At 51.7% G+C, this 12,162-nt stretch overlaps 5 protein-coding genes across 5 annotated transcripts; 2 read left to right on the forward strand and 3 right to left on the reverse strand.

Moving 5' to 3' along the window:
- Window positions 1–235: 235 nt before the first annotated feature.
- On the forward strand, window positions 236–3,088 carry ANOM_003737 (putative MFS sugar transporter; the record flags this gene model as incomplete). The annotated part of the gene is made up of 6 exons (XM_015548994.1): window positions 236–440; window positions 501–1,839; window positions 2,018–2,253; window positions 2,306–2,442; window positions 2,502–2,666; window positions 2,738–3,088. 6 exons carry the CDS (start codon window positions 236–238, stop codon window positions 3,086–3,088), a joined length of 2,433 nt encoding a protein of 810 aa, XP_015408779.1.
- Window positions 3,089–3,265: 177 nt separating this feature from the next.
- On the reverse strand, window positions 3,266–4,066 carry ANOM_003738 (SDR family oxidoreductase; the record flags this gene model as incomplete). The annotated part of the gene is made up of 1 exon (XM_015548995.1): window positions 3,266–4,066. One exon carries the CDS (start codon window positions 4,064–4,066, stop codon window positions 3,266–3,268), a length of 801 nt encoding a protein of 266 aa, XP_015408780.1.
- Window positions 4,067–4,632: 566 nt separating this feature from the next.
- On the forward strand, window positions 4,633–6,558 carry ANOM_003739 (MFS multidrug transporter; the record flags this gene model as incomplete). The annotated part of the gene is made up of 6 exons (XM_015548996.1): window positions 4,633–4,718; window positions 4,782–4,895; window positions 4,949–5,002; window positions 5,080–5,264; window positions 5,339–5,540; window positions 5,598–6,558. The coding sequence occupies 6 exons, from the start codon at window positions 4,633–4,635 to the stop codon at window positions 6,556–6,558; spliced, it is 1,602 nt and encodes a 533-aa protein (XP_015408781.1).
- A 301-nt stretch (window positions 6,559–6,859) lies between these two features.
- ANOM_003740 (MFS transporter) lies at window positions 6,860–8,821 on the reverse strand (the record flags this gene model as incomplete). Its single annotated transcript, XM_015548997.1, has 3 exons — window positions 6,860–8,247; window positions 8,312–8,587; window positions 8,662–8,821. The coding sequence occupies 3 exons, from the start codon at window positions 8,819–8,821 to the stop codon at window positions 6,860–6,862; spliced, it is 1,824 nt and encodes a 607-aa protein (XP_015408764.1).
- Window positions 8,822–9,682: 861 nt separating this feature from the next.
- Window positions 9,683–11,800, reverse strand: ANOM_003741 (lysophospholipase 1; the record flags this gene model as incomplete). Its single annotated transcript, XM_015548998.1, has 3 exons — window positions 9,683–10,961; window positions 11,012–11,663; window positions 11,752–11,800. 3 exons carry the CDS (start codon window positions 11,798–11,800, stop codon window positions 9,683–9,685), a joined length of 1,980 nt encoding a protein of 659 aa, XP_015408763.1.
- Between the last annotated feature and the right edge of the window lie 362 nt (window positions 11,801–12,162).

The following is a 12,162-nucleotide window of genomic DNA, read 5'->3' on the forward strand; positions in this document are numbered from 1 at the left end:
TGGTACCACGGGTACCGCCGATGACCGGGAAATTAGCGAAAGGGTTATACCTTTTTATAAGATGCATCCAGGTTGCAGTGGGTTCAAATGGACCTAACGATCGCAGCGGGGCTGAATTGGCTGAGCCATTTCTATATGCAGTATTTCCCCGGATTAATTGCATGACTTTTCCATACCATTGCCTCATAATCAGACCACTTTTACGATATCACAGTGCGTGTTGCAGGTCTTGGCCATGCAGCCTTACTTTGGTTTGCGCGGTGCGCTTCTAAATCGGGCCATCATCTGGCTCGTCGTTTGCCCAGCATTCGTCTGTTATGGCTACAACCAGGGTGTCACCGGTGGGCTGTTGACCCTGGCATCGTTCGCCAGACAGTTTCCCCAGATGAACACCCTGACCACTGAGGGTGCCGAGCAGCATTATAACTCCACTATTCAAGGTAGATTTCCTGTGCCACCCTTGTCACAATTGTCACACCCCTGACTCTCGTCGCGTATAGGAACGGTGGTTGCATTGTATACCGTGGGAGGTATTTTCGGATCCCTGTCATGCATTTACCTGGGTGACCTGCTTGGGCGCCGGCGCGTCATTTTCATTACCTCGTTCATTTCCCTTGTCGGAGCAGTTCTCATGGCGACCTCGTTCCAAATGGCTCAATTCATTGTCGCCCGTCTGGTGCTGGGTGTGGGTACCGGCGGCTATGTTGCAACTGTACCTGTGTGGCAGGCCGAGATTTCCCAGGCTAAGAAGCGTGGCGCCCACGTCGCAACGGACGGCATTTTCATCGGCGCAGGCATCGCGATATCCTTGTGGATAGACTTCGGCTTCTACTTCGTGGATGGCAACTCGGTCTCATGGCGATTCCCACTAGCTTTCCAGGTTGTTCTATCGGTAGCAGTCATGATATTCATCACAATCTTCCCCGAGTCCCCCCGATGGCTTGTCAAGAAGGGGCGAAGGGAGGAAGCACGCGAGATTTTGGCTGCGTTAGCCGACCAGGACCCCCATTCGGAGAGTATCAACACAGCTCTCGCCGACATTGAGCGATCCCTGGCCATCTCTGGCTCCGGATCTTGGAAGGACATGTTGACAATGGGCGAGCAACGGTTGTTCCATCGGACGATTCTTGCCGCCACCGGACAAATGTTCCAGCAGATGTGCGGAATCAATCTGATCACCTTCTACGCCACCACCATCTTCGAGCAGTATCTCGGTCTCAACCCGTTACAATCTCGGATCCTTGCGGCATCCATGACTCTCACCCAGCCTCTCGGCGGATTCTTGGCTTTCTTCACCATCGACCGGCTGGGCCGACGACCGCTGATGCTGTGGAGTGCGGCGGGCATGTCGATAAGTATGGCGATATTGGGCGGCACCACATCGGTGACCGACAACACAGGCACACTGGTGACGGCTGTGGTGTTCCTGTTCGTCTTCGAGTTCATCTTCACCGTGGGTTACTCCGGATTGACCTTCCTGTATGCCACAGAGGTGGCTCCGCTGCAGCTGCGGGCCGCCATCAGCGCGGTCTCCACTGCCGCTGTCTGGACTTTCAACTTCCTTCTGGCGGAAGTAACACCAGTCGGCTTCAATACCATCTCCTACAGGTACTATATCATCTTCGCCGTGTTGAACGCGGCCATTGTACCGGTGGTATACTTTTTCTTCCCAGAGACCAACGGACGGACCCTGGAAGAAATCGACGAGATATTCCTGCAGTCGAAGACTGTTTTCGACCCGCCTCGTCTGGCGCGGACGCTGCCCAAAATGCATATCGCCCAAGATGTCGAACCCGAGGCAGGGAATGAATCAGGGGATAGCGTTGTGAAGGACAAGATGTAAATGAAGGCAATCCTTCGCAAGTGGTGGAGAAATGAAATTACTATTGACGGATAGTGTATGATCAACATGATACTTGCTAGTTCCAATACGGATGATCGGCTCCTCGGGCCGTTAGGGTTAAATTGAAGATATTCTTAATGGTTTTATCCGTGGTGTTCCGTGTCGCTTTCGCAGCGCGAGTCTGAATCAATCTGAAACGCATCCTGAGACACTCTATAAGGAAGGATCAGCTCAACATTATAAATTCCTCAGTAGGCGCCCAATGATTTGTATACCACAGTACCAGGATACCTCGTTCACACTGTACACCATGAAGTCATTCTTGTTCCTAATTCCCCTTGCCCACGCTGGAGAAGTCGTCTGGGACGGCTTCTTCAACTCCTCCTTCACGATCGATCAGCTCGACCAATGTAAGACTGATATATCACGTTCCATCTCCACATTAACACTAATATGTATTAGGGTCTTGGTCTAACCAAGTCGGCCCTTACCAATGGTATATCCACGGTTCGGAGGCTACCACGAACTACCTTGAAGTCAGCGCCGACTTCAAGAACCCGGCCGACAAGAGCGATGAGAAGGGCATCCGCATCAGCATTGTACAACGCCCCTCATATACACTTAGCTGAGGAAGAGTCACTAACGTATAGTTCTAAAGGACGATACCTCCTCCTGGAATGGCCAAACCATGATGCGCTCTGAGCTCATCCCTCAGACTGACGCCGATCTGGGCTCTGGAACCCTGTTCTACCATTTCTCCCTGCAAACCAAGGAGGAAAATGCCCCCAATGTGGCTCTTGAGCATCAAATTGCTTTCTTCGAGGTACTTTATCCTCCTACTTGCCTTTTAGTCTAGTCTTGTCGATGGATTGCATACGCTAACGACGGGTCCAGAGCCACTTCACCGAGCTCAAGTACGGCGGTGACGAGAAGACTCTCCGCTGGCTGACTGACGGCAAGTCGCAGTGGTCCACTGACCTCGTGGCTGGCACATGGTACAACTTCGCCTACGAGATTGACTTCTCGGCGAAGACAGTTGGTCTTTGGACCTCGACCGGAGCAGAGGCCCTGACGAAGGTTGTGGAGCCTGTCAGTGCGGCCACGCAGACCGATTCGAAGGATTGGCACGTTGGCGAGCTGCGTCTGGATAACGGACAGAAGGGAGGCAAGGAGGATTGGTTCTGGTCCGGTGTCTACATCGAGAAGGGCGAGATCACCACGGCCATTGCTGGCCCCGCTGCTTAAAGCACTTCATATTCTAATTCTTAGTTCTACAGCGTGTTAGGGGGATTGGATATTCTGTTAATCGAAGGTCATAGCATGCAAAATAGTTCATATTGCATTATGTCATCACATAAAAAGGTTTTGCATTAATCATCTCATGAATCGGACTCCAGCCGTGGATAACCCCCACCAGGTCATTTACCGCACGCAGTAACCACCATCAATGCGGAGATCACTACCAGTCATGTACGAACTGGCATCACTGCACAGGTACACATAAGCACCCTTCAACTCCTTCGCATCTCCATTCCGGCCCATGGGGATCATGCTCAACCAGAGATCCTGAATCTTCTGGTCCACGAAATCCGATAATCCCGTATCGATATAACCAGGCGAGATACTGTTCACACGGGCAAAGTCTCTCCACTCATTCGCCAGCGAACGCGCCATGTGGATACACCCAGCCTTAGCAACATTGTATGAGGTCTGCTCCTGTGGGAAGTTGGCAATGTGACCCGACATACTGGCCGTGATGACCAGGCTGCCCTTGCCCCGCTTCTTAAAGTGCGGCCCCACGGCCTTAGCGCAGTGGTACGTTCCGTTCAAATCCGTCTGCACAACCTCCATCCAGGCCTCGACGGTGGACTCCAAGACGCCACCGTCGGCGGTCCGACCGGCGTTGGCGATGAAGGCGTCAATCTGTCCAAAGTCCTTGATCACGTCGTCAACGAGCTTCTGGACGCTGTCGAAGTTGCCAATGTCGCATTTGTAGGCCTTGACTTCTACACCGTAGGTTTTCCTGAGTTCCTCTGCGTTCTTTTCGCCGCCTTGGGGACGGGAGGCGTAGGTGAGGGCGATGTTGGCGCCCATTTCCGCGCAGCCACGGGCGGCTTCGATGCCCATGCCGCGGGGGCCGGAGGCGCCCGTTACGACTACGACCTTGCCCTTCAGGCTGAGGAGGTCAGTCAGGGAGTTGGCGGAGGGAACGGGGATAGGCATGGTGAATTGTATGTACAGCGGACTGTTTTGCTTTTATTTTCAAGAGACAATTGAGGTACGGAGGATTGGATTAATTGAACATCGAATGCTGAGGTAGTATGAGGGCTATAAGTAGCTTATGCGGGCTGGCAGTGATGTCATGGGGAGTTGTTCTAGATTGATGATATCACGACTTCTCCTGCCCCTTCCGATCGGTCTACGAACTATTATTGGGCAATGCAATATCGCGGGGTTTTAATTGTGTTTTGTGGCGTATTAGAATAGCATTACGAGAAAGTTATGCGAGCGTGTTTTTCGTAGCAAGGGTACATGCGCGGAGATTAGGATAGCATTAGTAGAACATTATGAGAGCGGGCGTGTGACGGGAATGAAACCCTACACGGAATCTCAGAACCAACCGGATAGTGTTGCTACAATGACGACACGAGGTGGGCACTTAAGGTTCCACTTGCTAGCAAGGCATGTCGTCCTAGACCTAGATAGCAGGGACGTAGCGACACTAGTTCCATATTCACCTCCATCTTTGTTGATCAATTGGGGGACCTTGAGACCCAATTCTCGCGCTAATGTCGTCCGATCCCGTTGAAGCCCCCTCATTGCGGAGGGCGAGTACATCGCATGATAATAATTTTGACGATTCGTTTCTGGGACGGTTGGTTGAGACAAACTATACGCTAGTTGACTTGACTTGGTTTATTGATTCGTGACATAATAGGGTGCGGTCGTTCTTCAATCGAGATCGCCATGTCGGCGTCGTAAGCCATAATGATATCCGCGACCAAGAGATTGAGCTTCACACGTGGAATGGGAAAGATGATCCAGATAACCCGTATGTCTAGTCTAGTCGGGAAACTCTAGAACCTCGCTGAGAAAATGATCTAGGTTCAATTGGAGCACATCCTACAAATGGACGTTGACCATCACAGTCTGCATAATGTATGTTGGGCACTACTGAAGCCATGCCCACCCAAACCCTATACGAAGTCCTGCATATGCTAATGTAAAATACACAGATCAATCCTCACGGGTATTCCCGCTGGATCCTATGGCGCAGGCAACGACTACATGGCCGAGCGCTTCCATGTGCAGAATGAGCCATTTCCGAACCTCGCCTGGGCTACAACCTCATGGAACATGGGCGCCGCCTTCTGGCCGCTGATCTTCGTTCCCTTGACGGAATCGTCCGGCCGCATGCAGGGTACTTCGTAGCATACACCATCCTTGTCATCTCGCTATTCCCATCTGCATTCGCTCAGAACTTCGCGACCCTAGTCGTGACCCGCTTCTTCGGCGGAGGTGCCTCGTCCGTAGCCATCAACATCGTAGGTGGGAGCATCAGCGACGTCTGGTACGGCGACAAAGCCCGAAGCGTGCCCATGTCCCTATTCGGACTGACGAGCGTCATCGGTATCGCACTGGGACCGTTTGTGGGGTCCGCAATCCAAGCGATTCATAAAAATGACCCATGGCGATGGTGAGCACCCATCCACAAAGGATACAAACCACCACCCAAAGCTAACTACCAAACCAGGATCTTCTACATCCAAATAATCTACAACGCAGGCCTAATCCCTGTCTTCTGGTTCCTCTTGTACGAAACACGAGCAGACGTGATCCTCGCCCGGCGCGCAAAGAAACTCCGCCGCGAAACAGGACGTCCCATCTACGCCGAAGCGGAACTCGACCACACAAGCATCTGGAAACTCCTCCAAGTATCGTTCGAACGGCCGACCCGCATGCTGCTCACTGAACCCGTAGTCGCCTTTTTCACCCTCTGGATCAGCTTTGCCTGGGGCATCCTCTTCCTCTTCTTCAGCAGCGTCGTGCAGACCTTCTCCACGAACTACGGCATGAACACCCTCCAAACGGGCCTCATCCAACTGGCCATCTCCGTCGGCGCCCTAATCGGCACCCTCGTCAACCCCCTCCAGGACATGATCTACTTGCGCTCTGCATCCCGCAACAAAGAGAACCCCGGCGTCCCCATCCCCGAAGCCAGACTCTACACCTCCATCCCGGGGAGTCTGCTATTTGCCGGGGGATTATTCTGGTATGGGTGGAGCAGTTTCCCGCACGTGCATTGGATTGTCCCGACGTGCGGCGTTGCGGCGACAGGACTGGGCATTTATTCCATCTACATGGCTGTTGTCAATTATCTGACGGATGCGTACGAGAAGTATGCTGCTTCGGCGTTGAGCGCGGCCAGTCTGGGGAGGAACTCGTTCGGGGCGTTCTTGCCGCTGGCGAGTTATCAACTTTTTGAGAACTTGGGGTATGGGTGGGCTGGGAGTTTATTGGGGTTTATTGGCGTGGCGTTGAGTGTTGTTCCTGTTGTTTTGGTGCTGAAGGGGCCTGAGATTAGGAGGCGGAGTCCGTTTATGAGGGAGTCAACTTTTGCTGGGGCGGAGGCGAAGCCGGATTTGCAGAAGAGTGAGAGTTCTGGGGGGAGGTTTGTGGATGGGCCGGTTGATGTTCGCAATACTGGTAGATAATTAGAGGTGGATTTGGATTGTGTCTGCTGGAGTCTGTTGGGATGGAGTTGGTCGAGGTTCGGCGTTGGTGTTGGTCTTTGTTCTTCTTTTCTGTTCGAGGTGGATATGGTATCTGATACACGGTGAATACCATTGACGTGGGGTGCAAAAAGGTAGATTATAATATTTGTTTGTACGATACATGGTGACGATTTGTATGGATAGGTAGAGGACGTTAAATGTATTCAATCTCTAGATGTATTCATGATCTAAATATCCATTATCATGTACGCATGCACCCGTTATATAACCCAATCGTGATTTATATACCTCGTGCCAGGAGTCCTTCGGCTTCCTCGGTTTGCTCGCTCATCTCCGTCTCGTGGCCCTTCTCCAGACGCTGCGCCATGGCCACTGCCTCTCTTCGGCCCTTTTCGGCATTGACCATCCAGACGAGCGGGATTGGCATCAAGATCAAGGGCGCAATGAAGAAGAATCCCGACCGTACCTGTCCGGTCGCATCGATGAGCATTCCTACGATAGCCGGTCCAATGACCGAACTGCCCTTGTCCGTTGCAGCGTACAGGGCGTAGAACGCTGCTTCACTGCCAGGAGGAATGAGCAATCCGAAGAAGGACCTGCAGTAGGAAGCCAGGCCACCTGATACCACCCCGTGGACAACGGCGAGTGGGAAGATCTCCCACGGCTGCTGCAGACCGATCACGCCCCACTTCTTGAAGAGAGGAATATATGCCAGCATGCCGTACAAAGGAATAAGTTCAAATAGAGCAATGCATAGCATAATTGTATGGTTCGACTTCAGCCCGAACCGTCGCGAGACCACAGGCCAGAAAAAGGCACCAGCCATGCCGGACAGGGTTGCGGTGATGGACAACAAGCCGACGAGTGTAGTGCTCATCTTGAGCTCCGTGCGGGCGAACAGGATCGCCGTTCCGGATACTGTGGCCATAGCGTCGGATAGGAGAAACCACGCGGCTAGGAACACCAAAACCTCCCGTAGCTGCACCGCAATCTTAACCGTCTTCCACAAAGACTTCCAAGCAAATCCAACGAGTCGCAACCACACACGCCACCGTTTCACCTGCCCACCGGTATTCAGGGTATTCAGTGGGGGCCCTGGTCGAGCGCGCAGCCACTTTCGGGTGACCATCGTAAAGGAGAACCACCAGATGCCGACCAACAGCAGTACGAACCGCAGCGGAAGCGTACCGGAAACCTTCGAAATCGACGTCTTGGAAAGCGCAAAGAGGAGCGAAATACTCAATATTTGCACGAGAACGGCAGCACAGTACCCAAGCCCGACACCTTTGGATGAAATGCGTGTGGACAGCTGTAGCTCCGGCGAAGTGGGGCCTGATGATGCCCCAGAGCCCGCTTCTGCTGCTGGGTGAGGCCCCGACTCTGCATCGCTTGCCGAGAAGGAGTCTCTGGGGTGGATGTATTCTCCATCGGGACTCATGGGATGCAACTCCTCAGCAGCCTTGGAAGTCTTTTCGATGGACGAATCGTTTGCAACCAGGACAGGTAAGAAAGAGTTGAGCACCACAAAAGATGAACCTAAACAGGTAACTCCGATGACAACCAAGAGGGCCCCAAGGACGAATACCGGCGGCGCAATAAAGACGAACAACATACTCGTGGCGGACCCAATGAAACCGAATGCCAGAAGGAGTGTTTTACGGTTATTCTCTGAAGAGTAGCGATGTTGTCAGCAGTTTGGCTCGATAATTGTCAACACGGGGATAAGCCGTACCATAATCTGCTAAGGCGCTGAAGGATATCAAGGTCAATGCCTGGACAAGCACTGCCAACGAGAAGGTGTACATAGCGAAACTGGCGGTGTTGATGTTCAACCCCAATAGTCCTACGACACATTGATCGTTTTCGGCTCCATCGCGACGGAGCATAGCAGGGGCCGTGCCATTCGCAGATGTAGACGGTGAACCGGGACCGACGCAGGGTAGATGGCTAGATTTAAAGGATCCTCGTTCGCGTGCCAATTGTTCCAATGTGAGAGGCAGGAAAGAACCTATTGCGCCGATCTGATTAGCACCACTCGGACTAGAATGATAAGAAAAAATACTCTGGAGTAGTTTGCCTTACCTACGCCACAGACAGCGAATACCTCCGCTGCAATTCCATACGCGTACCATCCCCAGATCTCACGCTTGCTAGTCGGGGTTGTATCCTCGCCGGAGTACCGTGGAGGACGTTGTTGGAGCTCCTCCGCGGGGGAGTCCGGCAATGGAGGGGCGACGGTCATAAGGATATGGGAGAGTGGAGAGTGACTGGGGAATAGAATGAGTCTACCCGGTTATACCATTGCAGGAACCGACCGACAGCAAGGCGAGAAAGACATGAAGCTCCAAATGGCGTCCGAATGGAACTGCTGGCTTTGTTGTAAGCGATTATTCATCCGAACGCGGAACTCTCGGAATTGCCTCGTTCCCTGATTGGCCCACCCGCAGATTCACAGCTGTCGACCAATCAGACAATCACATACCCCTGTTCTCGTGGTTGCATTCTACTATGAATACTACCTGGTAGTACGCAGTAGGTATACTCCGCCAGACCGTAGTCGTAGTCATAGTGTTGAAAACCCATAAAGACCGATACCATGTCTCACCAGTGCTCTCCGAGTGATCCGTATACTTCAGAGTGCGACTGGGTCAGTTTCACTCCACTATCCACGAGCATCAAGGTCAAAGCGCCACTGACGTCATTTGACAGGTACGGATCCAGATACTAGTGAGATCTTGGCAATTGACTGTAAGGTAAACTAATCTCCTTTGCTGAGCTTGCCGAGCCTCTGATTGTCAAGTATCTGTTTAGTCACCAAAAGGGTACAAGAAGCAATACCCAGGTCAGAAACTTGATGGAACTACCGCGCCTCCGTCCTGTGTTGATACCGGGACAGAATCTCAACTGATTATTTGTTCTATTCATACTCAAGAGACACAAGCCGGGGAAGGCCCCTGTGGGGAGCAAGATAATAAATATATGAATATTATCTGAAATAAAGAGCACGGTGGACAACGGACAAAGGACAGTGAATTAGGCATGGATAAGTCTATTATTGAAACCCAATATGAATACAGTTTACGGTATCTCTATCCAAATAAACTTAGCCGATCACGAAAACGGCCATTCCAACCATCGCAATCGCAGACCAGACCGCGGCGTCGAGTGAGGAACCCATGCTAGAAGCAGTCGGGCTTGTGCCGGTCGTTGAAGTGGTATTCGGCAAAAGCACTGAGGGGCTATACGGTGGTGGAGTCCGATCATCAATCGTTCCATTCCAGCAGTAGCGCTGGAAACACCGACTACAAGCCTCAGGGACGGTAGTGCTAGTCCTATCAAACGAACGGCTGAGAATTGCACAACCGACGCAGGTTGTCCATTCGGAATCAAGGGTACCATTCGCCTGGGTGGCGACATTATAGCCATTCATAATGAATCCGTCACGGCGAGCAGAGCTGAAGTCCGTGTCCGTAAGGGTAGTCGTGGCATTATACGTGACAGGGTGGTTGGGCAAATAGACAACCAGCGGAGCGGGTGTGGTCAGGTTTGAGCTATTGCAGCCGAAGAATGTGGGGCGGGCATTGAGGTCCAGGTTTAGGATGGTATTTTGGTCTGGGATATATGGGAAGGAAGTGTTGGCTAGGTCGTCGAGGGTGCGCTCATACGTGCTGATGATGGCTGAGCCCGTCGGCCAAGACCCATCGGAACCGAGAGAATCAACACCGAATATCACGTCCACGTTGCGTTTTCGCTGTATCAGCGGGTTGAATGGAATATTCTGGCCGCCTTCACCACCATCCACAATAGTGAGTCGCTTTTCTTGCGCAAAGGGTGACGAGTCCGTATTGTACTGGTAGAAGGGGTTAGGCTCATAGGCCGCGGATCCAGTCAATGTCGAGTTGGTTGAGTTGGTGGCGCTAATAACTCCTGCAATAACAAGTTTGAGAAATTGTGCCTCCTCGGGAGACTGCTTCGAGATTTCAGAGAGCATCGACTTTAGGGTTCCAACTATATCAGCGGATTTTCCCTGGTTCCAGATGTCGCTCGATGAGCCCGTGATAAAGCCGGCATTATCGAAGCCACGTACGCAGGTCTCGTTCTCTGGGACTATACCATTGATAAATCGAGTACCCAGGTATTCTAATGGTACGAAGCCATAGATAGAGCTATCATATGTGCCGAACTCCCAAGGCGACACCTCATAAATCGGCTCTGAATTGGTCGGTGCCTCAAGGGCTTTGTCAAAAGACTGCCCCTTGACCACTACTACTGGCAGTGGCATTTCAGCATCTTGAAATGCTTGACTCTTTGCAATGGAGGACCAGGTGTAGTCAACACCACCATGACTGGCATTGAAAAAGAAGTAGCCTTGCACCCGACCCCTGAAAGATTGGTTAGTCTTATTTCGTATAAGGAGAGTTTGAGTGCTTACCAAACGTCTGGGTCACTAGTCACAAAGCCAGCTGCCCGTTTTGTCTTGACCTGGGTTGTAATATTACCCCAGAACTCTTGTGGATCCATGTTTGGTGGCCCCGCGAAGATATTCCCGCTAGAAAAGTTCCAGAGGTTTCCCTGCTCCTGCAATGCAGAAACCGTCGTGAAATTGTTGATATAGACTGAGCCAAGCATCCAAGAGCCGCCACTAAGAGCAGAAAAATAGGTGGTCGACTGCAGTAAGCCACCCAGCTGGCCCTTGGCCATTGTGCCTTCAGTGCGGCTGTCGAAGGCTTTGAAGGTACCAGCACCATTTAAAGCTGCTGTCAGCCCACCCCCTGATATGGCAAGGCCAATCGTGGGTGTGTTGGTTAAGTCATGAGCGTGACTCTCGAGATAGCTCACTGCATCAAACCCATCAATCTGGACATGCCCGAAAAAGTCTTTTAGAGCTGGTAGAGTTTTGCCACGTCGAGCCTCAAGCCAAGACGTCTCTTCGGATGAGAGCGTTGCGCCGTTTCGGAGACTGGGCCGTGTCTTCGGGCATGTAACATGGACTGGGGCATATCCGTTCAGAGCATTAGGTAGTGCGCGAGGGTTGACATTCGTAACCTGATGTTGACTTGGGATAAGAGGACTCGCCGTTATGCCTGCATTGAAGATGACATTAGTCCCTCGACTTTTGGAAAGAAATATACCAACTGATGGAAATATTTGCAGTTTCCAGCGTGTACATACCAGGAAAGAGGGAAACGGCAACTGTGCCAAGGAGAAAGGTGTTCTTCATTCTTATGGTCAAAGCTGCTGGACTGTGGAAGGAGTTTAGAAAGAACGAGCCTGATAATGTAGGCTATATCGGTCTGTCTTTCGGGGAATGGCTTTCTATTTAAGCCTTTGGTATGTGTCAAACAAATTTGCTACGTCAGGGGTCATCAGAAAATTGAGACAACCTTGCACACATTCTAAAAGCGTCTACAGATGTTTGCTCGAATCAACATGGGCTTAACAGCCATGGGGCTCTATAGTTGACATAGTCTCTAAAAGTCTAAGAGCGGAATGTGATTGGCGATAAGACACCTAGTGGGCAACCAAATTGGAGGTGATGGAATGCTTAATCGAATAGGTAGATACTCCGAAGGCTCAACTCTG

This window comes from Aspergillus nomiae (genome assembly GCF_001204775.2).
Source record: "Aspergillus nomiae NRRL 13137 chromosome Unknown contig00068, whole genome shotgun sequence".
In the NCBI taxonomy this organism is placed as follows: domain Eukaryota; kingdom Fungi; phylum Ascomycota; class Eurotiomycetes; order Eurotiales; family Aspergillaceae; genus Aspergillus; species Aspergillus nomiae.